We start from the raw sequence: 26,853 nt of genomic DNA, 5'->3' as shown, positions 1-26,853 counted from the left end.
GAGATTAATTGATTAAACTCTTTAATTCGAAATATTCAATATTCATTAACTACCGAGACATACCATCATAGCTTGATAGTTACACTCTCCTCACTCTGTCTCTTATACACATCTAGATGTGTATAAGAGACAGGAACAGAGCTTTGGCGACCAAGATTTCACAACACCACACCAGTCGACTCACACTCAGTCTTCAGGTTCAGGTATGTCTTTAGAGGCTTTGGCTATGGAGCTTGCTGATAAAACTTTTAAGTCTGAGCAGGACAACCTCCGTAGGCAGCAAGAGTTCAAGCGCATCTAACAAGAGAGTCTTTACCACGAGGCATAGGCTAGGACTGACTTGCAAAGTTTGAGTGACGTTGTTGCTAGGCTTGCAACTTCAACTGGGAGGTCAGACAAGTTGTTGCCAGATCATTCCTTTGATTTTCCAGAGACTCAGAGGCATGAGGTAGTCCATGTCGACACGGTGGAGGAGCATGAACCGCTTCTTAGAGATTCGTGCCTAGGTATGAATTTGGAGTTTTCAATTTTCAAACTTGCTAATAGTTCTCTTCAATTTCAGCAGGATCTTTAAGCTCAGCGACAAGGATTGATCACCCATGTTTTCCAACTAACGGAGGCCACATAGAGACTAGAGAGCACATCAGAGCAGTCCATTATCTATACCTCAGAGGTTGAGTTCCTTGCGAAGTGCTACTACTTTAGTGATGATGAGGACATCATTCAATGCTTACCAGTTTGTGAGGTTAAGGAGAATTATGAACCTACATCTGACGACATCCAGGTGATAGAGTTAGAGGTCAAGAGACCTCGCCCTATTCTGACTCCTGGTATTTTATATATATTCAAGTTTTGTTCCCCTAGTCTCACGAGTCAGTTGTGTCTTTTCTTTCTTTCAACTCTTTTGAGTCACTTGAGTCTTTCAATTCTTTCTTTTTACTTTTTTACCGTATTCTAAAAAATCAAAATTTGACCTGTCCGGTTCTCTTCAGAAGATGAGAAACCTTATAGCCTTACCAGGCTATATTGACTCATCCAAGAAAGGACCAGAGAAATACGAGAATTTCTTTGTGCCTTGACAGGGGACAGGTCATGTCGAGCAATCGACTTTAAAAATTTGTCCTTCTTGGAGAGAGCTAAGTGAAAAAAAATTATTGCTTTTTTTTTATTATTATTTGTTTTCTAGATTATGTTTCTTTTTGTTTTTGTAGGGACAACCTAGAAGAGAGGAGAGCATCTTTTTGGAAGGCGAGTCTACTATTACCACCATCCCGTGTGTGACATTGTTATCAGGGAAGATTTTCTGTTCCCTTGTCTTTATTTTATTATTGAGCTTTACTTAAGATACATTGGGGACAATATATTATTTTAAGTTGGGGATGAGGTACCTATCGAGTAGTTTTTATTAGCTTGGGGTCCTTAAGCATTGTACTCGGACTATGTTGTGTGCTTGATTGTCTTGCTGCTCTATTGTTATCATGATAGTTTATGACGCACTCTTTTTGTGATAAAATTTGCATGAAATAACGTTAGGAAAGCATGATCATGATTTTTAGCCCAATTTTAAAAAATAATCTTATCTCTCATGCATCTTTAAGTCATTGTTTTGCGAAATTAAAGTCTTGCATGCTTAGAATTGGGTTATCTGGTTTGTATTTTTGTTGTCACCTTGAAAGGTCCACCTTTGACTTAGGAGTAACTATGCTTGTTTTAGAGCAAAACTAGACAGAGTAGATAAAGGGCTTACGTGAATTAAAAAGAGAGAGAGAGAGAGAGAGAATAAAGAAAAGCAAATTAGTTACAATTCTTGGGGGGGAAAAAAGCTTAAAAAATGAGGCATTTGCTAGCGTGTCTGCAAAAAAGAAAAAAAATAGTGTACATGTGTGTGTGTGCATGAATAGAGGTGAAAAGAACTACCTCTGCCGTGTTTAGTTAGGACTTGCGAGAAAAGAGTGATAGGTTTCCGACGGTGGGGTGTGAAAGTTAGCTCTCTAAGTAAAAGAAATGCCTTTATGTTTTGTGTGTGTGTGTGTTTAGGCATCCTTGTCTTAGTGTTTCCCTATTTTTTGCAAGTGTGATATGTCCAAGGACGATAACCAAACCAGAGTAAGGGAAAATAGGATGTGGACCTTATAAAACCTTTCAGGTTGTGCAAGCTTAACTAGAAAGACTCTAGGCTTACTTTTGCATGAATAAATAAAGAATTATTTTTTAAACTTGTGCTTCATTGATTGATTATAATTGAATTTCGTTCTTGGTTACAAATTTCATTCTAATTGACTGTTGAGGCTGGAGTAGCAACATTGCAAATTAAGCTAGCATGTTTTTAATTATTTTCTACTTGATTGTGTATTTCTACCTTGCTCGAAACGAGCAAGAATTAAGTTGGGGGTGTTTGATAGCTCTCAAAAAGAGCTATTATTCCTAGCTTAATTCGGGCTCATTATCAGATTTTATGTGTTTATTTCCTTATTTTGTAGGTAACAAGCAATTAAGAGGTAGAATTAATCATTTGGTGAAGAACGGGGTTAATTTGAAGCAATTTAGGGTTGATTTGAACATCTGAGCTTCAAAGGAGTTGAAAAGACCAAAATGCCATCGAGTTCCACCAAGTATGATCAGGCATTGAGCATCGAGTATTGAGTTGTCGAGCATTGAGTAGCGAGTATCTAGAAGTGGACTCAGCATTGCAACACTACTCCAAGCGTCACGACGCTCCGAAGTTGATTCATTATTAGCGTCCCAACACATCTCAACGCTTAAACTCAGAACCATCAACATTACAACACTTCTTTAGTTTGGTGAACTAATCTTCCGCGCTTCCTTGGGGTTCTATCTTTAATTTTATTTTCACACAATTCTGGGGTGAGCATTGCAACGCTAACCATTCTTCTTTTTAGTGTTGGGTAGGCGCGTTGGGGTGGCATCACAATGTTGGTGTTGTCTATCTTCGGAGCGTTGCAATGCTCGGAATAGCATTGCGATGCTGCCCTGCACACTAGTATACTACCTTCAAGCGTCAAGCAAGCGTTGAAATTATGCAATTTAGGAGCGTTGTGACACTAAAATAGGATACTTTGGTCTTTTTGACATCTCCGCTCAGTTTGGTGCATCAGACTTCAAATTTTCCATTCTTTTGGCCCGATTTTTCACCTCTGCAATGTACTTGCTCCATTGGATCAATTCTCCTACAAAATAAAACAAATAAAACAAATAAAACACAAGAATCATCCAAATTAGAAGAATTAAGGACATAAAATTAGCTCTTTTTTAGAGTTAACACTGACATTTGTTCTAACGTCTCTATGAGTGGGATATTAATGTACAATTGTTTTAACACTTCTAGAAAGCATTGAAATTGGTATTCATCATTTTTCTTTCTTAATCTTTGTGGGAATGGAGGTAGTTGTACCAAATTTAATGTCGTTGATGTAGAAGTTGTTACAGATGCGTCTTTGTGTTTCTCTTGAGCTTCGTGCGATGGCTGAATGTTGCTTTGATCAGATAAATATTTTTATGCTTCTTCGGTAGCTTTATTTGACTTTTCCTTCATGATTTTTATTGTGATGTGTCCACTCCTCAATGTCACTGCTTGACATTGTTCTTTTCATGAATTCCCCACATTGCGAAGGATCTCTGTGGTGCTTGGAAGTAAACCTGGTGGTCTATTCTTCAATTCCTCTGTGATTTGTCCCATTTGGATTTCAAGGTTGCAAATTGACGTCACTTGGTTTTGGAGGACTGCTTCATTCTTTTGTATATATTCCTTTAATAAATTTTCCAAAGATGAGGTGGTTGGTGGTTGAGATAAGCTTGCTGCTTTTTGATACACATTCTGTCTTTGATGGAACCCAGGTGGTCCATCTCTAGAGGCGTTGTGAGGGTTGGCTTGTGGTTGTTGATTTCCTTCCCATGAGAAGTTGGGGTGGTTTCGCCAACCAGGGTATTGTGAGTTACATGAGCATACCTCAAAAGAATGAGGTTCTTCACAGAGAACGCAACTTTCATTAGTCATCTGTGTAACTACGTGCAATTGCCAATTTCTTGCGCCAAATTTGGTTATGGTCATCGCCTGTAGTAGGTTAGTCATCGTGCTCACCTATGTTTGAAGCGATGCGATGGCTTCATTTCTCTGTCTGTCATTTGACCTTCAACCATATTCATTTTCTTTCCAATCTCTATGATTCTTCAAGATTTGATCAAGAATGTTTTTAGCTTCAACATACATTTTGTTCAATAGTACGCCTATTGCAGCAACATTTACTGTTGTTTGCGATGTTGAGTTTAAACAATAGTAGAAATTTTCCATCTATAATTTGGGATAATAGATCTATACATTTTGTTCAATATGGATTAATCCACTAACATTTAGTGAATTTGGGATAAACCCATTAACACATTTTAAAAAATAATTTTAATTTGATTTTCAATCTAATTAATTTTACTTTAAAAATAGATTAGACAAAATCTAAAATTTAATTCTGAAATTGAATTTTATAAATTAAAAAATGATTTATTAAATTAATTAATTAATTAATTAATTAATATCAAATATTAAATTAATAAAACACCTAATCCAAACATGAATCTATTCATGTAATGAATATTTAATCATTGTTTAAATATTTTGAACTCTCCAATTACATTTAATTACAATAAAATCAAACGTTTAATTAATCAAATATAAATATTCAAATCCTAAACTGAAATTGAACATTTCAAATTCAAACCCTAAATTGAAATTTGAACACTTCAATTTCACTCAATCTTCTAATCCAATATTTAATATTTTACGAGCTAGTAGAGGGACCTTATGGATCTACAGATCATGAGATCCAATAATTTGAGATTAATTGATTAAACTCTTTAATTCGAAATATTCAATATTCATTAACTACCGAGACATACCATCATAGCTTGATAGTTACACTCTCCTCACTATATATATATATATATATATTTGTCCACTTGATTTAACCATGATAAGTAAGTCAATCCTTCACAGGTCGTTCGCATTTACAACTGGGTCAAAATTACCGTTTTGCCCCTGTAAATACATCTTGCTCCTTAAGTCTCCACTGATCCTCTATTGAACAATTGGTAATAGTCCAACTAAAACCATATCTCTCTTGATCATGATAGGGTAGATAGTGGAAGAGACGAGATCGATATGATAGTGGACAGACTATATGGTTTTAGTTAAACAACACTGTCATATCCTTCACAGGTCGTTCGCATTTACAATACTGCTCAACGACGATATGACAGTGGAAGAGAGGAGATCGATATCATATCTCAATGACCAAGTAAAGCTCAAAACAAATCCACCATAACAAATTTCTATTACTTTTCTTCTTCTTTTCTACGACTTCTTGATATTAATTGGCAGTGTATTTTATTTTTTCAGTCTTTCTTACTAAACATCCTCCCTTTTTCTATTTCTTTCGAAAGAAGAAGAAGAAGAAACTCACCTTGATTGAGAGAAGACTTCATTGTGAGAGTCTTGAGTATTGGTGACAGTAGAAACCCGCTGAAAAAAAACAACCAATGCAACCGAGATACGAAGGAAGATTGATGCCATCATGAAATGGAGAACGAAAACTTGATTCTAAAATTCTTTCAATAACATTATGAAAATGAAGAGATGAGACCAGATAAAAGTAGAAAAGTTTGTATTTATTATTTGAAAATTTTGTAGTTATAATGTGAAGGAATGTGTCTGTACGAAGTAATGCAATTTTGTAAAGGGTTGTATCTATATGAAGTGATGCCAAAAGAATTCAAAAGGTGTGATATTGTATGTAAAATAGAAAATATTGAATGAAGGTAAAATAGGAATATTTAAGAGATATAAGGGCAAAAATGGATGACAAAAATTCTCCCCTCATTGGCCCTTTTGATGTAGTATATATATATATATATATATTGAAAAAGAACATATAAGTTATAGGGTAATTGCAATTTGTAATATTTTTAGAGATAATAAACAAGTGTATGATATAATTTTAAAAAAATTGCAAATATAGTAAAGTCTATTAGCCATTCTAGCGTTAATAGACTCTTACCAGCGATATAGTCTATGACTGATAGACTTCTATCAACAATCTGGTATATCACTGATAAACTATCTAAATTTTGCTATGTTTGTAATTTTCTTATATCTGACAATACTTTGGGTCTAATTGCTATATTTGCAACTGCGAGTTATAAGTTACAATTATTGTTCATAATTTATTTCAGTAGTGTTCAATAAAACCTGAGATATCTAAAAAAAAAAAAGAAAGAAAACATGGGATATCTTAAAATAACATTTCTTTTAAAAACAAAGACCATTCTCTTTAAATCAACACAAGCAAATAATGTCGTGGGGGTGCTAATAATTTCTCATAAACAAAAGATGCTTGAACCATTAAAATTTTATTTGTAAATTTTTATCCTATTTTGTTGCCTATTCATATCCTCCAAATTAATCAAGATGGGTAGCCATCTACTTTTTTTTCTATAGACAAATAGTGACGAAAGAATATGAAGAAAACAAAAAGATAAAATTATGTTTTTAGTTATTGAGTTTTAGAAAACGGGTGAGTTTGGTCCCAGTTTGGTCCCTAATTAATGTTTTAGTTTGACCAATTTAATCCCTTTTAAAGAATAGGTTTAAAAGCCCTTAATTATTATTAATACAAAGTTCTTATTTATTATTTTAATTCCTACCTTAATTATATAATTTTATTATTATTTTAAATAGTGAAAATAATATTTTTAAATTAAAACGTAAAAATAGTTGCTCACTCATCTCTCTACTCAACTCTCCTCCATCCACCAGGCACCAACTTTAATCTCCCAGGCATCCATCCGTCCCCCATTTTCAATTCCTGACATTCAGAGACTCCCTTAAGTTCAATGCTTCTCAAATCTACTATGAAAATCAGCGGCTTGTCCTCTACCATTGTCAGTGGCCACAAATTCCACAACGTGCTCCAGAAATTGAATTCAACTCCTCCCCATTCGATCCCGGGAAAATGGCATAGCGAATGAAAAATGGTTTCTGTCTGCGTACACTGCTGACTGCTTCAATTGAAGGAGCGGGAGGGAGACTAGAGAGTGCAGTCCTCGCTCCAAAGGTTAATTTTAATTAGCGCTATCAGATTAAGGAAGGCGGTAAAACGCTCGTCCTTATTTATTTTAATTTTTTTATATATCCTACCCAGTACCCAGTATCCCTACTCGGGAGGGAGAAATATCTCTCTCTCTATATTTTTTGTTTTATATTCATTAATTGTGATTGCGTCATTGGATTTCGCTGTTGATCGGAACCTTAGGGATTGCGTTGCGCGATATGTTATATAAAGGCACCTATGTATTGGCAATGTCATTCATTCTCATTTCATCATCCTCTTGCTTTTCCAATTTCCAGACACTTTCTTCCTATCCTTCCCTTTCTGCCTGCCTACATATTATTGGAGAAAGTAAAAAAGGAACCACCGCATTTTCTCTCTCACCCCCCGTGTCAACGCAGCCATACATTAAACATTTCTCAGTTGCTACTTCAGTAAGTTGATTTCGTCTCTGATTATGGAAGGAAATGATTGTAATTGCATCTTTTGTTCTCGTTTTTCAGAAATCTTTCCTTCATCACAACGTCTCTTTTTCCTTTTTCTACAAGGTCATCCGAAGGAAGCCATTTTGGAAATCACTTATTTCAAGGAAAAAGAAGAAAAATACAACAAAATGAAGTACGTGCTGGTAACTGGTGGAGTTGTAAGCGGTCTCGGAAAAGGAGTTACCGCAAGCAGCATCGGTCTGCTTCTCAAGGCCTGCGGTCTTCGCGTTACTTCCATCAAAATTGGTCTCTTTCTCTTCTACTCGTCCTTCTCTTTTCATCTTCATCATCTTTGCTTTTGAACCGTTTCACACTAGGTTCACTCCTCTTTCGCGGATAAACGCTGCTCAACTTCAAATTATATCGCCTAGAGTTCCCTGAGACACAACATTCTCCTTTCCCCTCCTTTTACGTTTGTCCTTTGTTTCTCACTTCAAATGGTTGGACAATTTTCAAGTCACCTCTATTCTTCTTGTCATACATATTCTTCTTCTTCTTCTTCTTTTTTCTCTCTTTTTTTGGGGGGGGGGGATTTAGGCAACGCCACCTTCCGCTTCTCAGTTCTTCAAAAAATTAACTAAGAATATATATTGCTACCACTACTGCATCGTTTGTCTTCATATATAACTTTTCAGCATCGACATCTAACAAATTGTTCAGTGCTTGATAGTATTTCTTCTGTTATGTCAGATCCATACTTAAATACAGATGCGGGAACGATGTCCCCCTTCGAACACGGGGAGGTTTTTGTGTTAGATGACGGTGGTGAGGTATGCGAAATTCCCCTTTTTATGCCCATTTTTTTTTTCTTCTTCTTTCCTTTTCTCATTTTTCTTCCATTTTCTTTCGATTTATGGTTTCTAACGTCAGAAAGTATTGATAAATCAGACTCTGTTATGCTAACTTATCTATAAATATAATAGTTGGAGTGGACTGTTGCGAAGTCCCCTTATGATTGGCACGCGAGATGATGATATTAAAAAAAAAAAAAATGTACACGCTAATGCTTAATGCGAATTGATTGATATGAATGGGGCAGCGCGCGCATAGATTTATTGGGACAAAGAGTCCGTACACGTGCTGGGCTTTTGCTTGAAACTGGCCGTGGCCTTGTCAAATCTGATTTGCTTTGTTGTTGTACCTTCAGGTGGACCTTGATCTCGGGAACTACGAGCGGTTCCTTGATATCAAGTTGACCCACGATAATAATATCACTACAGGGAAGATTTACCAGGTAAGTTTTTCTTATGCAAATTAGTGATATCTCCAGTATGTATATGAGGTAGTGATGCAGGATGATCATTAATCCTAGATGTGGAATTAACTGCTAAAGTCTCTTTTCGGATCTGGCAGTCAGTTATCGATAAGGAGAGGAAAGGGGATTATCTTGGAAAAACTGTCCAGGTATTTCTTTCTGCTAGTTTCTTGAGTAATGTTTTAATGTCGATAGTTTCTGGCTACGAGAGTAATGCTTTATTACTGTTCAACTATTTGCATCTTTTTAACCTATTGGCCTTATTTCCTTGATTTATAGGTTGTTCCACATATTACTGATGCAATTCAGGAATGGATTGAGCGTGCTGCTTTGATACCAGTGGATGGCAAGGATGGTCCAGCTGATGTTTGTGTGATTGAATTGGGTGGAACTATTGGTATACAATGAGGATATTGATTGATATAGCACAAACGAGTTTATTCCTGACACTTATTTAGGTCCTAATCATTGTTGGTTGCAGGAGACATTGAGTCCATGCCATTTATTGAGGCACTTGGACAATTCTCATACCGTGTAGGTAGGAAATTTTTGTGTGGGGGAAGTTACTGTCAATAGATGCTACTGTTTGGTCTTTCTAATCTCGGTTCCATTCAGGTTCTGGTAACTTTTGCCTGATTCATGTCAGCCTTGTGCCTGTATTGAAAGTTGTTGGAGAGCAGGTAAACTCTCTCCATCTCACATTATACGGAAATGGAATGAAGTGCAGCATTTCTACTTGATTTGGCACTTAACTAATTTGTTGTTTAAACTTAATTTCTGATTTGGTCGGCCTTTTGTTATGTCCAGAAAACAAAGCCAACTCAGCATAGTGTTAGGGGACTACGAAGTTTAGGCTTGACCCCACATGTTTTGGCTTGTCGCAGCACAATGGTTACCTACTATCTTATTTATGTTTCTCAACCATGGGCATATATCTGGTCGACTGCAGCATTTTTTCTTTGTTATTCTGGCTCAAGGTTCTACTTGTTTCAGGTTCTTGATGAAAATGTGAAGAGGAAACTTTCTCAGTTTTGCCATGTTCCGGTATTAGCATCCACTGCATATTCATTTGGATCTATCAACCCTTTTTGCCTACTTTTACATTATTCTAAAAGTAACTTCTTCTAGGTGGACAGCATCATCACTCTTTACGATGTTCCCAACATCTGGCATATTCCTTTACTTTTAAAAGTAAGGCAGTTTCATATAATAAATGATATTTTTTTTTTAGCAGATGCAAATATTGATCTTCTTTGCTGTCCTATTAGGATCAAAAGGCGCATGAAGCAATCTTGAAAGTGCTGAATCTTCACAGGTTTGTTTGATGAGCTCAATTATGATTGCAACACACATCGAGATAGATTTGTACTCTTTCATTTTCTTGCACTCATACTCTCTGCCATATGCAGCATAGCTGGTGGCCCCGCTTTAGAGGAGTGGACTGCTAGGGCTGAAATATGTGATTCACTACACGAACCGGTGGATTCCTACTCTCCATTGTTTTAAATTCAGGTTTTAGCTTGTCCACTTGTTTTTTTTTTCTTTTTACATTTGTTTTAATATTTGCCATTAACAGGTTCGTATTGCCATGGTTGGAAAGTATACGGGCCTTTCAGATTCCTACCTTTCTGTGCTGAAGGTACAACCAGACAACACATTAAGATCTTAATTCTTAATATTATAAGACTGGAGTATAAAAAGTACCTGGACAGTTTAAAGAGTAGAATTGTCATTTGTGCATCCATTATTCTAATATTTAGTTTCAAGAGTGATTGTCACTTTCACACACTGTGGATAACATTGACTGTATCCCATGCTTTAAGTTTAAACTATAAATTACACTTGAACAAGTAACAGCAGGTCAGATTACTGAATTCTACAAAGCCAATGCCTTCACTGAATTCTAAAAATATCAATTGGCCATACTTAGCATAAAATATTACAAGCAGTGTTTTAAAAAGTGCCTTCATCTGCTGAGTGCACTGGTCTATTGCCTTAGACTCGGCAACTCATACCATTGTTCACCTCAGTGTTACTCATTTGATAAATTTGGGAGTTTTTCCTCCATTACATTCCATGTAAGATCCCTCATGAACATTTTTTGATGTAGCCTAAGAGATAAAAAGGAGAGAAATCTCCAATAATTATTCAAAGTTATCAATTAAAAGTTATCCATATGAGGAGGCAATCCCTCTATTTATAGAAAATTAGAAAACAAACTAATCCTAATCCTAATTAATGAAAGAAACTAATCCTAATCTTAATTAATCAAGAAAACTAATCACAATCCTAATTAATTGAGGATTTGACCAAGATGCCTTAATTTACCTTAATCCCACTCTATTATTTTTTGTTCTGTTTAGCTTCATCTTCTTTTTTTTGCCTCTATCCTCTTCTTCCTTTTTTTCTTTGAAACGGAAACAAGACTATTCATTGATAATAATGAAAGAGCCCAATGCTCAAAGTACAAGAGAGAAAACAAAGTGTTAACTTCAAACATGCCAATACAATGCCAATACAGGCAATAACCAAAATACAACATAAAGACAAAAACTCTCAAGAAAAATTCCCACCATCCAAATGAACACATAACTAAAGAGAAACCCACCATCCAAATGAACACTTAAACTCGAACAAGCCCGAAATAAAAAGATGAAAAGCTTGCAAAGGTTGAACTTGAAACTAATGAAGACCCATTTGATTTTTTTAAACTCGTGCATTTTTCTATCTTTTTTTTCCGAACTTCTTTTTCTCTTTTATTATGCTAACATGTGAAGAAACATCCACAGCATGTGGTAAAAATCGTCCCTTTAAGGTATTTTATTTCCATTTTTTTAAGAATATATTTTGCTTTATCTTTACTCAAGATAGTATCCTCCCTTGCACCTAAAAGGTAATTTTGACCATGAGTGTTGTATAAGCTTCAAGAAGAATGTCATACTAAAATTTGAAGAAAGTTGCTGTTTGCTCTTTCGCTATGGTCTTAACCTAGGAAGCACGAATACTTCTAGTTATGCAAAGAATCGATGTCAGATACATATTAGACACGCGGAAGATATGTGTTTGATACGTGATTTGAAGTATCTGATTTTTTACCTTTTTTAAAAAAAATTTCAGATATGCCTATCTGCTTCTAGATACGTGAAGGGGAGATATGCTGGTTTTTTTTCCCCCAACTTTAAGCCCAACCCACAAACCATTTTATTTAATTGCGTCTTTCAGATTGATTTTAAAATCATCAAAATCACTTTTTTCATTTTTAAAATCACTCGAAAACACACTTTTAATTATTCAAAATTAATTTAGTTTTCAATTTTACATTTTTAAATACAATTTTCATATTATCAAATTTAGATTGGAAGGATTAAACATGTTTCACGGTGATTTTGAAAATGATAAAAGTGATTTTAACTATTTTAAAATTACTCCCAAACATAAAAGTCCACTTAAATCAAGCAATCCAAAAAAAAAATAAAAAAATAAAAAGGATAAAAACATAAAGAGTTAAAATAAAAAACCCGAAATTTAATTAAATCTTCATTCTTCTCTTCTCTCTCACTATCTAAATCATTGGGCATTATCATATATATATATACACACACATACATATAATAACGTATATTCAACGTATCCATATCTTAGTTTTTTATAAATTGGCATATCGCCGTATAGTATCGTATCTGTATCCGCATCTTTGCTTCTTAGGTCTTTAACATTTGGATACCATGTATGGCATTAAGGATTCAATACGCTGTTTTATTATGTTGTCATAAATAAAATGGTTTTATTTTTTTAGACACTTGTGCAGTATGTGTGGTTGTACATCATTACATGGAAATGGCAGACTCTATAAACTCGTGCATTTTTCTCTCGTAGCAAAATGTTTTAAGCTTCCTTGAGTGCATATTAGAAATTGAGCTGCCAACGTTTTGCATTGTCCCTCTTTAGCAGTAATATTAATCACCCTTAATTTCCTTAGTTTTTCACTGCAATTTCTAGTTCCTATCAGTTTCTACAACGGTTTTCATGTTTACGGTGAACAACATACAATATATAATGAAATACAGCTTTTGTAGGCTCCATAGGCTTCTCTATGGATATCATCTATCCTAGCTTTTTAGATATATTCCTTTGTTCTAAATTTTCTGAGCTTGGATTTCTTGTTATTTTCAGTTCATTTTCCTTCCGAATACAACTCCTTGGCTTACTTTTATTGTTTGAAAATTATTCATTAATGAAATTTCAATCCTGTTTTCTTTATTTTTAAAAACCTACAGTATGAATTTGTTAAAAGATAGAAATAGAAGACACAAGGTTTACGTGAAAAACCCTAGAACAAGGAGAAAAAACCGTGATAGAGAGTCTCCTTTTTATTATTTTTAACATCACAAAAAGATACACGAGGGTTCTTATTTATAGGCTCTAACAAGCCTTAATACAAAAAAGGAAAGAAAATTAGGGTAAGATTAATTATTATCATACCCCTGGGATTATAAACCATCACCTAAGTCCCTTAGTTTCGACACTCCCCCTCGAGTTGGGGCTTAGATGTCAATCTGACCTAACTTGCTAACACATGAGTCAAAATTTTGCCTGAATAACCCTTCAGTAAGAACATCAGCAACTTGTTGATTTGATGGAACATACAGAATACAGATACTGCCAATTTCTCTTTTATAAAGTATCTATCAATTCCACATGTTTCGTATGATCATGTTGTACTGGATTATTGGCTATGCTTATAGCCACTTTATTATCACAATAGAGTTTCTTCATCGGTAAGACACCATCTTGATGAAGATCAGGTAGTACTTTTCAACCAAATTTCTTTACAAATTCCCAAACTCATAGTTCTGTATTCAGCCTCAGCACTACTTCTAGCAACATCACTTTGCTTCTTACTTCTCCAAGTGATCAGGTTACCCCACTCAAAGGTACAATATCCTGATGTAGACTTTTTGTCAATAACTGATCCTGCCCACTCAAAGGTACACGGGAGGGCATCCGATTGATGAGATGAGCTGCAGTAAGTACATCTCCCCATAGGTACGAGGGTAAGAATGCAGGTATCATGAGAGATCAGACTACTTCAATGAGGTGGCGATTTTTCGCTCAGCCACCTCATTCTGCTGAGGATTCTGGTGGATGATACCTTAGAGGTTAAAAACTCACGAAGGGACTGATTAATAAATTCACGTCCATTGTCACCTCGAAGAATGATGATTTTGGTATTGAATTGAGTTTCGACGGTAGTGTAAAACTGTTGAAATATCGTCATCACTTCAGATTTTTTTGTAAGAAGGAACACCCATGTAAGACGGGTATGATCATCTATGAAGGTGACAAACTACCGTTTACCTGACACAGTTGTGACATTAGACGGACCCCAGACGTCACTATGTATCAAGTGGAAGGATCGGGAAGGTTTATAGGGTTGTGAAGTAAAGGAGGCTCTGGGCTGCTTATACAAACTTCACAAGACAAAGACGACACATTCACATTACGAAATAAATGGGGAAACAAATATTTCATATAAGTTTGGATGTCCAAGACGAAAGTGCTATAATAAATAATTAGTTTCAGAAATAGTAAGAGAAGACAATAAACTAGTCTTAGACAATCTCCTAGAAGAAGCATTATCTGAGAGGAAATAGAGCCCCCTATTTTGCCGAGTAGTGCCAATCGTCTTCCTCGAGCTCAGGTCCTGAAATAAAATATCATCTGATGAGAAAACAACTTTGCAGTTCAAATCTCTGGTTATTTTACTGACCGATAGTAAATTGTAAGATATCTGTGACACATGTAAAACATTCTGTAAAATTAATCCCTAAATCAGAGATAAGTGACCCTTTCTAGCAATGGGGGCAAAAGACCCACCTGCAATTCGTATTCTCTCATTTCCAGCGCTTGGATAATAGGAGAGGAATTGATCAGATGATCTAGTTAAGTGATCAGTTGCTCTTGAGTCTAGAATCCAGGATACATCCCCCTCAACAAAGAAACTAAAGGACTGAGGAGTACCTGATTGGACAATATTGCTGGTTCCAACTGTACCTGGATCCACATGGCTGGCCGCCACTTGGGGAGCATCATCAACCGTTTCACCAACGAAGGCTCGACTGGATTTAGACTTATCATTTGGAGGGCGCCGCTTGCCATTTGGTGGACGACCATGTAATTTCTAGCATTGGTCTTTTGTGTGCCATGGTTTCTTACATTGTTTACAAATTGGTGGGGACTTTCCATTCTGTTTGTCACTTTCTGACCCAGACGACTTGACTCCAAACGCAACAGAGTCTAAGGTGGTGGTTGCCAAACCATTCATAGCGTTGGTTCTATCCTCTTTTAATCTGACTTCGGAGCAAACTTCTATCAGGGACGACATCGGTATCCGTCCCAAAAATTCGGCTCCGGACACCATCAAATTTTGAGTTCAAGCCAGCCAGAAAATCATATACGCGGTCAGCCTCCTCAATCTTCGAATACTGAACCCTGTCGACTGGGCAATTCCAAACTACTTCGCGACACAGATCTATTTCTTGCCACAATAGTGACAATTTATTGAAATAGGACGTTACATCACGAGTCCCCTGCTTGCACTCATATACTTGTTTCCTTAATGTATAAAGTCGTGAAGCGTTCTGCCTCTTTGAATATAGTTTTTGGACAACTTCCCAAATATCTTGAGCTGATGCTGAATAAAGTAGGGGCTTCCCGATCTGGGGTTCCATACTGTTTATCAAAATCGAGCGGAGGAGAGAATCCTCTCCCTTCCATATACGTTCCTGAGGATTCCCAGGGTTCGGTCTTGGTATCTCCCCGGTTAGATATTCGAACTTGTGCCATCCCTCGAGGACCATTTTCACAGATTGAGACCAAGAAAAATAGTTCTGGCCATTAAGTTTTTCTTTGATAGATATTTCTGTAGAATTTCCCACAGAACCAGACATAACGTTTGCAATAGGTAAAGTAGGGTAAGCAGTTACCAGTATTTCTGAACATAATGGAAAGCCCGAATATGCATCTGGATGAAAGTTAGTCGAAGGAATTGCCGTGGATCTAATGGCTGCCCCAAGCGCAGAAATCAGTTGCTGCAAATTTGCCAGTTGCTGTTGAAACCCTATGGTCCCACCAAAACCCACTGTGGGTTGTTTCTGCCTATAAACCCCTGAAAAAACGGTCTCTGCTGGTGTGGGAGAAGTGACCGGCTATACAAAGAAAGAAGCCTGATGAATTGGCTGGTCTTGTTGGATCGGGTTTGGTTGGACCAAGTTTGGCTAGATGGGTTGGTTCGGCTGGATCGGGATTGGCTGGACCAGTTGGTTCGGCTGGATTGGTTGGTTCAAAGTGCCGGGCAGAAGCGATTGATGGCACGTCTGGGCTGTGATTGGAGGTTGTGAATGAAGACCGATTGGGCTGTGACTGGGCAGAAGTGAAGGCTGCGATGGAGGACCTCCAACGGTGGCTGGAGCAATCACTTGAACGGTTGCGCGACAGATGAAAAATGACCAATTGGGGATGAAAAATGGCCAATTGGAGGCGCCCCACTGTACGGCTGCATGATGGATTAAAAATGGTTAGTTGGGTCTGTTCGATCAACGGCTACATGCCTTACGACGGTTGGATCTGTAACGGCCCAAGTAACGAGCGTAAATATTGGTCGACGGTAGCCCTAATTTCAGCACTTTGGGAATTGTCCATTGTTGTTCCATCCCTTGCTAGGGTTGACGACTGAATTTTTTCTATCCTAGCTATAGTCTCATCACCGTGCTCTGATACCATATTGAAAAATAAAGAGTAGAAGAGAAAACACCAAATTTACGTGGAAAACCCTAGACCAGGGAGAAAAAACCACGATAAGAGTTTTTTATTAATTTTTGATACACAGTACACAATACAAGAACATGTATATATAACCAAAAGTATGAAACCCTAGACTATAGACACCACGTAAAAAGACTAAAATGCCCATAGGGCTTAACAACATTTTCAGCAACTGCAACAGAGAGGAACCCATATTGTGTTTAACTTCGCTATTGGAGAGAGTTTTTGAATAGTCTATCCCATAGGTCTGAGTAAACCCTTTCGTTACAAGTCTGGCCTTGTACCTGTCTAGAGTTCCATCAAATTTATACTACAGAGTAAATACCCACTTGCACCCAACTATTTTGTGCCATTTTGGGAGAGCAACAAGGTCCCATGTATTATTTTTTTTCAAGAGCTCTCATTTCTTCCATAACGATAGTCTTCCACTCAAGAATTTCCATAGCCACCTGTATGTTTTTTGGTATTGCTATTGTGTCAAGACTGGCAGTGAAAGCCCTAAACTCACTTGGTGCCCTTTCTTAAGGAAATGGGCATGTCAAAAGAAACATCATAGTCCCCAGGTTTGTCTGACTTCTCATCTGCTTTCCCATCTGTAGTAGGATTTTGATCGCATCTTTCAGCCTGAGATAGAGTCTTACTCTCGTGTTCTTGTGGTAGTCTCATCATTGTCAGCTACCTTCATATCTGGAACTAACACATTAGTCCTGTCATTCTCAGTTACATCAACAATATCATCCTCAACACATAAGTTGTTATTGTCAGGGACACATTCGATAGTACCTTGAGCTTGTGTTGGTTCAGATTCATGGACTGGAGCTGGTGGAATAGTAGGGGACACTATTTCCTTTCTAAGATTCTTTCTGTAGTATATTAGCCAAAGGACCTATTTAGTAGGTAGAACAGTGTCATGGGAACTCAAGATAGGTTCAGGAAGAACAATAGAGACTGGGGATGTTGATCCGTTAGTCTTTTCACTAGTACTCTCTCCCTGAAGATGACTAATAGGGAAGAAGGGTTGATCCTCAAGAAATGTGACATCCATGGAGATGAAGTACTTTCGGGAAGAAGGATGGAAGCATTTATAACCTCGCCGGTGAAAGGGATACCCAAGGAAGACACTTTTGAGCATGCGGGGTAAACTTAATTTGGTTAGGGCCATGACTATGGACAAAGACAGAGCACCCAAAAACCCGGAGAGGAACATAAGGAATAAGCCGTGTGGTCGGGTATGACTCATTGAGGCATTCAAGAGGAGTTTGGAGATGGAGAACACGAGAAGACGTTCGGTTGATAAGATGAGCTACAGTAAGAACTGCATCTCTCCACAAATAAGATGGAAGAGAAGTAGATAGCATGAGAGATCGGGCAACCTCGAGGAGATGAAGATTTTTCCTTTTAGCCACCCCATTCTATTAAGGAGTATAGGAACACGAACATTGGTGAACAATGCCTTTAGAAGACAAATATTCACGAAGGGTATTATTGAGAAATTCACGACCATTGTCACTTCGAAGAATAGCAATTTTGGTATTGAACCGAATCTCAATAGTGGTGTAAAATTGTTGAAATATCGATGAAACCTTTGATTTATCAGTGAGTAGAAAGACCCACGTAAGACGGGTATGATCATCGATAAAGGTCACAAACCACCGCTTTCCTAAAGAAGTGGTAACACTAAAGGGACCCCAGACATCACTATGAATAAGAGCAAAGGGCTGAGAAGGTTTGTAAGGTTGAGAAGGAAAGGTGACCCTATGTTGTTTTGCACAAATGCACACATCACAAGACAAAGAAGAGACATCAACTTTATTGAATAAATGAGGAAATAAAAATTTCATATATTGAAAATTTGGATGACCAAGGCGAAAATGCCACAACATAGAATCTTTTTCTGAAGTTGAAAAATAAGAAGATAACAAACTAGTCCTATAGATGTTCCTAGAAGAAGCATCACCATCAAGGAAGTAGAGTCCTCTATTGTGTCGGCTAGTGCCAATCGTCCTCCTCGAGCTCAAGTCCTGAAAGAAAAAGTTATCCGGTGAGAAGGCAACTTGACAGTTGAGATCTCTGGTTATTTTATTAATAGATAAGAGATTGTAAGATATTTTAGGTACATGCAACACATTCTATAAAGTTAAACCATGGAAGGGAGAAATATGACCCTTGCTCGCAATAAGAGCAAAAGACCCATTTGCAATTCTGGACTTTTCATTACCAGCACACGGAAGTTACGATAAAAAGGTTATCCGATGACCCAGTTAAATGATCTGTAGCCCTTGAATCAAGTATTCATGGTTTATTGTCATTTATACTTAGGAGACTTAAGGATTGTGATGTACCTGATTGAGCTATGGTCCTAAGGGAAGAGATAGCAGTCATTTGACAATTCATTTGAGGTTGTGGCTGAGAAGTACTTGCAGATTCACTCACAAGAGCCCAACCAGATTTTCGTCGACGACCAGATTCACTCGTCAACTTGTTTACGCAAAGTGTAAAGACGAGACACATTCTGCCTCTTAGAATATAATTTCTGAACTGCATGTCAGATATCTCGAGCAGTTGTAGCATACAACAATGGTTTCCCTATCTGAGGCTCTATACTATTAATCAGCAATGATCATAGCAAGGAGTCTTCTCCTTTTCAAATGTACTCTTGAGGGTCCCCTGGTCTAGGTTTAGGTATCTCATCAGTTAGATACCCAAACCTATGATGCCTCTCGAGAGTCATTTTAATGGACTGAGACTAGAAGAAATAATTCTGGCCATTTAACTTTTCTCCTGCAATTAAGCATGTGGGATTTCCTATAGAACTAGACAAATAGTTTTCAGTAGTTAAAGTAGGGAAAGAAGTTACCGGATTCTCTGGATACATCGGTAGACCGGAAGGAATGTTTGAATTCAATACACTTGAATTTAAGTTTGTGGAAGCTCCTGGGGCTGCCTCAGGAGCAGCGATTTGTTGTTGAAAACTCGCCTGAAGATTAGCTAACTGTTGTTGACTATAGCTCGTAGCCGGCACATCATGCGCGACTAGTGACTTGCCTCTGTGGTGGGCAGAAGACTCAACAACACCGACTTCAAATTCCTGCGATTGGATGAAGCGGCCACCGACGGCGGCATTGGGGAACAAAGCGGCCGCACTAGGGTTTCCAATCGGATGTTGCAGCAGATGTATGTGCAGGGATTTAAGATACCGGTCAATGGCGGCTTGGACAGTAGAGGCGGCGGCGGCAACGGTGGCTGCTGCAGTCGGAGGTTCCATCGGCAACGGTGGCGAAAGTAGGGGTGGTGAAGACCTAATGTTATCTTGCACCAATTGGTTTTCGTCGACGACGGCTAGGATTTTGTCACCATGCTCTGATACCATGTTGAAAGATAGAAACAGAAAATACAAGATTTACATGGAAAACCCTAGAACAGGGAGAAAAAACCACGATAGAGTCTCCTTTTTATTATTTTTAACATCACATGAAAGCTACACGAGGGTTCTTATTTATAGGCTCCAACAAGCCTTAATACAAAAAAGGAAAGAAAATTAAGGTAAGGTAAATTACTATCATACCCCAGGGCTATAAACAATCACCTAAGTCCCTTAGTTTCAACCTAATTATATTTCTAGCTCTGGGTCAACCTAGTAGTTGGTAACTAATATTACCTCATTGTTTGAGAGGCTATTAGTACTTTCATGCAATAGAAAACTTTTATGTGTAATACACGTATTCTTAATTATAATACAACTTTATTTGATAAAGGTTTTTATGTTTTTTTTCAAACTTACTTTTAGAATTTTAGCCAATTTATAAAACAAAACACTTTTGTTTGTCTTCCATTTTAAGTACATGTACAATTCCTTGGCTTCTTTTACTGTGTGGAAATTATTCACTAATGAAATTTTAATACAAAACAAATCTTTAGTATCTGATAAATCTCTAGAGCTGGCAAATAATATTACAACTAGAAAGTTTTTATTTTATGGCTCGTATATTGTATTTTTAACCCATTTAAAAATTCTCAGATTTTATTTGATAATGATGTTACAATCTTTTTTTAAAAAGTTTTTTCTTAGATTTTAGTCCCGTTTTTTTTTTTTTTTTACCTATTTTAAAATTTTAATTTTAGTGTTATGAATTCAGGAACAATTTTATTTGACGTGATTCATTTTAATTTTAGGACATAAGTATTAATTTAATTTTCATAGAGTAACATAATAACTGAAACATAAATTGTCATTATTGAGGCCCGAGGGCTAAATTGTCACTATTGAAACTGAAGGTAGATTTGAAATTTAAATTTTATATAAAGGACAGGTATCCTGCCTTTTAAAATAGTGAAGATAAAGATCTATATGCTCTTAGTTTTTTTATTGGAGTGTTTGACTACATTTCGTTTTATGGTTCACTTTCCATAGCATAATGTTTGTGTTGAAGACAATTCTATGATAATTTTGTGAACTTATTTGTCCGTGTTATGTCTTTAATGTGCCGGAACATGGTACTTGTCCAGAAGGTGCTAATTTATTTGCTCCATTGTTTTGGATTTTAAGTTTACGTCATCTTAGCTTTAGAAACAGATATCTGATACAAAATGCAATACTCTATGTAGGCTCTGAAGCATGCCTCTCTCAGATGTTTAAAGAAACTCGTCGTGGACTGGGTTCCAGCTGGAGATCTTGAAGATGCTACGGCTCAAGAGGTTTTAGAGTTGAATGCTTGATGTTTTCCCCATATATTTATTTCCAGCAGCGTGCCTAATGCAGGGGACTTTTTGTACTGCAGAATCCAGCTGCTCATAAGGCTGCATGGAAGCTGTTGAAGGTGTGCATCGTAAATGATTCAAGGATACCAGGCTTGCTGCCTTGCATACCTCCTTTGGATTTTATTATTCTTTTAGTTTGGTAGCTCTGTTGTTAGACACACTAATTAGCCATGATCTTCAGGGTGCAGATGGTATACTAGTTCCAGGTGGTTTTGGAGATAGAGGAGTGGAAGGGAAAATCCTTGCATCGAAGTATGCTCGAGAAAACAAAGTTCCATTCCTTGGCATATGCCTAGGAATGCAAATTGCTGTCATTGAGTTTGCACGATCTGTTCTTAATTTGAAAGATGCTAACAGCACTGAATTTGATACGAGCACAAAGAATCCATGTGTTATATTTATGCCTGAGGTATTTTCTAATGAAGTTTTTTTCTTTGGGGGGCATTGTAGTGCTTATTCCTTCCTATATATTACTCTTTTTAATCTTATGCTATTATCTCAGGTTTCTAAAACACACATGGGTGGAACCATGCGCCTTGGTTCTAGGAGAACATATTTTCAGGTTATGGATTGCAAGTCTGCAAAACTGTAAGTACTTCTGTTTTGAATTAGATGAGTAAATCTTTGAGAGCTCATCCTAAATAAATGCATAATATTCTATTCAACTCGCCTAATAGTTTCCAAGTATTTGAAAACAAAATAATAATAATAATAAAAGATGATTTAGGTATTATTGCTAATTAGAGGCACGTGATTTCAAATCTTTCAGGTATGGGAATAAAAGTTTCATTGATGAGAGACATAGGCATAGATACGAGGTAAGTTTAAATTACTTTTGATTTTCTTAATTTTCTTTAAATAGTAGAAGCATTTAACTGAGGAAAAAGGGAAAATTGAATATGGGCAGGTTAATCCTCATATGGTATCACGGCTTGAAAATGCTGGACTCACATTCACTGGCAAGGACGAAACAGGTCAGCGCATGGAGGTATGATTTCCTACCTTATAAAATCTTATGCGACAATGTTCACATAATCCCTCTAAAATGGTTGGTATGTTAAATGTTTTAGATTGTTGAGTTGGCTTGTCATCCATACTTCATTGGTGTTCAATTCCATCCTGAATTTAAATCAAGACCGGGAAAACCTTCAGCATTATTCTTGGGTACATTCTCTCTCATCCCTGATCGCATTATGCTTGATGTTAAATATTAGTCTTATGCGAGCAAGTAATTTGTTGTTTTATGTTATTTAGATGAGTATTCCTACAAAAAAGAAAAAAAATGTTATCAATACTATACTACCTTCTATAATGGAATATAGGATTCCACTCTCCTTCAAGGACCTTTGTTAGGGTGACATTAGGATATGTCGTTAGATGAGCAGTTGAAGAAACAGCATTTTATTCATCATTAACAGAGCAACTTTTGATGTTGTATAGTGGACTCGAGTGACAACTTAGTAAGTTTGAGCATAAAGGTTTCAAATAATATGGCACTGTTAGCTGTCTGAAGGTAATAACACTTGGTTTATTATGAGAGTTTTCACCGTTTACATTTCAACGTAGTTTGATTTCATTGTGGTTCCTATCATGTCACAATAAATTGTGGAGGTGCTATATTGATATCTATGAAACATGGCACTCAAGTTTGGTTAATGTGCTCCCTTTTCATTGTTCAGATTAACTAGTGGAGGTGCTATCTTTTAATATATCTGTGAAACATGGCATCTAGTTTGGTTAATGTGCCCCCTTTTCATTATTCAGATTAACTAGTGGAGTTTCTCTTTTAACATATACATGAAGCACTAGCCTTCTCAAGTCTAAGCAAGAGACGACTGTGAAGTTCATGTGGGTTGCCCGCCTTTTTTCTGGTGCTACTAGCCATGTGCACCTTTTTATTGACATGAACATATATGTTCATTATACATCCACTGTTATTATGGAATAAACCCTCGATCAAAATTCTTCATCCTTTTTGTTTTTTTTTGGATTTAGCATAGTATAGAGTGGGAAATGAAGTGAGGCTCGATAGACTATAAGCTTAAGGTTCTTATGTTAGTTCTCCTTTAATACTTCTACAAGCTTCAACAAGAATTTTCGTTTTTTACTGGTTCTTCTTCCTCTCACATTCACCATTTGTTCAATCTTCTTCAAAAGATTGCATGCCCATACTCTAATATTTTTCTTTCAAAAAGCTATTGGCTGTTACCCATCACGTTCCCTTTTAATTTTTAGGGCAAAATGCATTTTTGGTCCTTGAGGTTTGAAGTTGATGTCTATTTGGTCTCTGGCGTTCTAAATGAACACTTTAATTCTCGAGGTTTGAGAAATAGTTCTAAATGATCTCTGAAGTTACTTGGACCGTTAGTTGACTAACGGCAAAATGGATGTGGCCATCAAATATGATTAGTCAGCTAAATGATTTGGCAAAAATTATTGTAGTATTGTTTTTTTTTTTCCTTTTTTTTTTTTAATGATTGGCCTCCCTCGCTCATTTTCCCCCTCTTCACCCTCCCCATCAACCTTCCACCACCATATTTTGCACCTTTTCTGTTGCCATGGTTGTGACTGGTGAAGAACGAAGGTCTACTTCTGCACTCTTGTTCTTTTCACCATTACAAAATTTCACTGTATTTTTTGTACAGAAAAAATAGTATTGGTCATATTTTATTAGAAAAAACGAAAATTAGACGTGGGAGCAGTGCTGACGGCTTGGAAGTTGGAACTAGAGGCACCGTGCATGAGTTCCAAAGTCATACTGCTGAGGTTGACTAACAGATAGAGGGCACAAAGCAGTAATTCAATTTTTTCGCTCCTCTATCTAAACATTAAAGAAGAAAAAGAAAATAGGAAAACAGAGCAATACCTTCAGAATGGAGTAAAGCATGGTGGCCTTGCCTTCTGAGCTTTTATCTTCAAGTTTACGTAGGTTTTTTCGCACAAAAAATAGAGTGAATTTTGGTATTTTGCGAAGAACCAGAGTGAGGAAGTTGGGGGAGAAAGACCTTTGTTCTTCACTAGCAGCGACCATGGCAACGGAAAAGGTGCAATATGGTGGTGGAAGGTGGAAGGAGAGGGTGGACACGGGAAAAGGAGAGAGGGAGCTGTCCACAAAAACAATATTATGATAATTTTTGCTAAATCAGCTAGTTAACTAATCATATTTAACGGCCATATCATTTTTCCATTAGTCAACTAACGGGTGAAACCTCAGGGATCAAAAGGGAATTTTTTGACCTAATTTTTATTATTGCTATTTCTTTATTGTGCATGTGTGGAACATTCAGGCTCAAGTGCATAATATCTGACTTGGAGGATACCAAGACAGATTGTTGTCTGAATCAAATAATGATGTAATGTATTAAAAAATTCTCAAAATAAATCATTATTAAGAAAATGTTAATCGTGATACTATTGTTAATGGATTCAAACTACTCACTAAATAGTTTAAAAAAGGGAAAAAGAAAAACATACATCTTGTAGTAGTTATGTTTACTTATAATAGAAAGTTGAGTAAGAACGTAAAAAGTAGGTCTTACTTAGTAAACTTTTTTGGGATGATAATATTTTGTCGAATTTTCATTATTAATTATATAATTGAAAAACTTGATAGTTGAAGCGTCCCAAAATACGAGGAATCATGATAGATCTGAATCAAATAAGTTAATGGATTTGAGTTAGAGTTTTAGGACCTTTTTTTTTTAATGTTCTTAATTATTTAAGCTCATCTGTGTTTTCTTAATTAATAATTAGTTTTTGTTTGAATATTGAATGATTTTTTAACATTTCCATGTCTTATAATTGTTGGGTATTTACTTGTTTTATGAATATTTCTTAAAGTGTGCGTCTCGCCTTAAGAGAAGTTATCGGTGCAATTCTTGCTTTCAAATGGGCAAGGACCTGTCTCTTTGGAGTGTGCCTTGTGCTTCAAACCATTGGATGGTTAACATCTTAGATTTGATAATGTGTTGTGCGCATTACACTTTTAACACTAAAATTTCTTGGTAACGTGCCAAAATACTTATTAAGCACATTAGGCATGAACTGGCCTCTTGGTCTGCTTGTTGAGTGCATGAAAAAATATAATGGGCACATGTTAATGTTCTAAGGAAGTGGTAGTTGTCATTACACAAATAAGTTAGAAGGTTCTTAAGGTAGAAGGTTCTTTGATTGTATATTTTTTGTTTTAACTGAGAAAGGGTTTTGACACTTCTTTCCTTAGTGTAGAATTGTCATGGATTAGTCGGCCATACGAATAAGGAAATAGTATGGAATTTTTCTTTGAGAGGATTTCACATCACGTTAGCTATTTTATTCATTTTAGATTTTTGATTACTTAAAATGTGGGGCTATCGTGAGGAATGAGGATTACTTTCTTATTGAAAAAAAAGGTTCTATTGTGATGTAAAAGAAGAAAACATTTTTTTTTATTGATCTTGCAACTTAAATTGGTAGGCTAGGCTTCCTTTAGATATATTATTGAGATGGATGGGAAGATGCACTTGGAAAAACATGTTAATAATTCATGCGTTTTTTTAAGTATTAATAATGAAATGATCAACTGACATTTTTATTTTGTCATACAGGACTCATAGCTGCATCGTGTGGCCAATTAGACTCTATCTTAAAAAGCTCTGAGAGTCGGAAGAAAACCACGAAAAACGGGGGCGTTGAAGTCTTCAGAAATGGTAACATGAAAATGACTGCGAATGGGCTATCTAATGATGCTTATTTCAATGGCAATGGATTGCACTACTGAAGGTTGGTGAATTTCTTTGCGAAGTCTTCTCGAGTGTTTTGCTGATCTTATATAGTAATTATACCAGGATCGCCTGTACAGTCATCTGAGTTCGGATAGGAATAGGTTAAAGGTCTTCCATCAGGAAAGAGAGTTGTATCCCAATCTTTTATAAGGGGTCAGCTTCTTCCCCCCAAAAAAGAAAAAACTATAAGTTGTATTCCAGTAAGGCGCTGTTTCGAGCGTGTCTTTACCTTTGATTCCCATCCGTTAGTACTAGTGGACGACTGGAAGTAGAGGCTAGTTTCGCATTAGGGCTTTTGTGTAGCCAGCTTTCTTTGTACCATAAAATTTAGAATGTAATGTAACCACGTGTTCACGTGTGGTTTAAAAACATTGAGTTTAATAAATGTGTTTGAAAGACATCCAGATTCTATTTCTGAATTGTTGTCGGATTTTAAACAATCCAAATTAAGAGATCATCTTAATATTTTTATTGTAAACAGCAGTTTATTGTCAATTAATATTTATTAATTAACTATTACTAGTTTTATGATTTATAAATATAGTATCAAAATATATTTTAGGGGAATTTTTATGAATAAAAAAATCCAAAAAATATTTACATTTCATAGCAAAAATTCCAAAACTGTTTTGAGTGTAAATATTTTTAAATAT

At 36.4% G+C, this 26,853-nt stretch overlaps 1 protein-coding gene across 2 annotated transcripts; it reads left to right on the top strand.

Annotated features, from left to right (window-relative positions):
- The first annotated feature begins 6,802 nt into the window (after positions 1-6,802).
- Positions 6,803-26,619, top strand: LOC120069788 (CTP synthase). 2 transcript variants are annotated; one of them, XM_039021600.1, is made up of 22 exons: positions 7,354-7,549; positions 7,664-7,846; positions 8,291-8,370; positions 8,748-8,834; positions 8,954-9,004; positions 9,135-9,252; positions 9,337-9,393; positions 9,471-9,535; positions 9,663-9,746; positions 9,849-9,899; positions 9,984-10,046; positions 10,124-10,170; positions 10,265-10,334; positions 10,432-10,494; positions 21,285-21,374; positions 21,458-21,496; positions 21,619-21,846; positions 21,940-22,025; positions 22,207-22,255; positions 22,345-22,425; positions 22,508-22,601; positions 26,024-26,619. In XM_039021600.1, exons 2-22 carry the CDS (start codon positions 7,729-7,731, stop codon positions 26,194-26,196), a joined length of 1,794 nt encoding a protein of 597 aa, XP_038877528.1. In that variant the 5' UTR covers positions 7,354-7,549; positions 7,664-7,728; the 3' UTR covers positions 26,197-26,619. The 2 variants fall into 2 exon arrangements, with proteins under 2 accessions (XP_038877529.1, XP_038877528.1); XM_039021601.1 differs by lacking the exons at positions 7,354-7,549; positions 7,664-7,846 and adding an exon at positions 6,803-7,121.
- The last annotated feature ends 234 nt before the right edge of the window (positions 26,620-26,853 follow it).

Source organism: Benincasa hispida, unplaced genomic scaffold (genome assembly GCF_009727055.1).
Source record: "Benincasa hispida cultivar B227 unplaced genomic scaffold, ASM972705v1 Contig587, whole genome shotgun sequence".
Lineage (NCBI taxonomy): Eukaryota > Viridiplantae > Streptophyta > Magnoliopsida > Cucurbitales > Cucurbitaceae > Benincasa > Benincasa hispida.
Note: the sequence above shows the minus strand (reverse complement) of the source record. Positions and strands in the feature narration are given on the sequence as shown.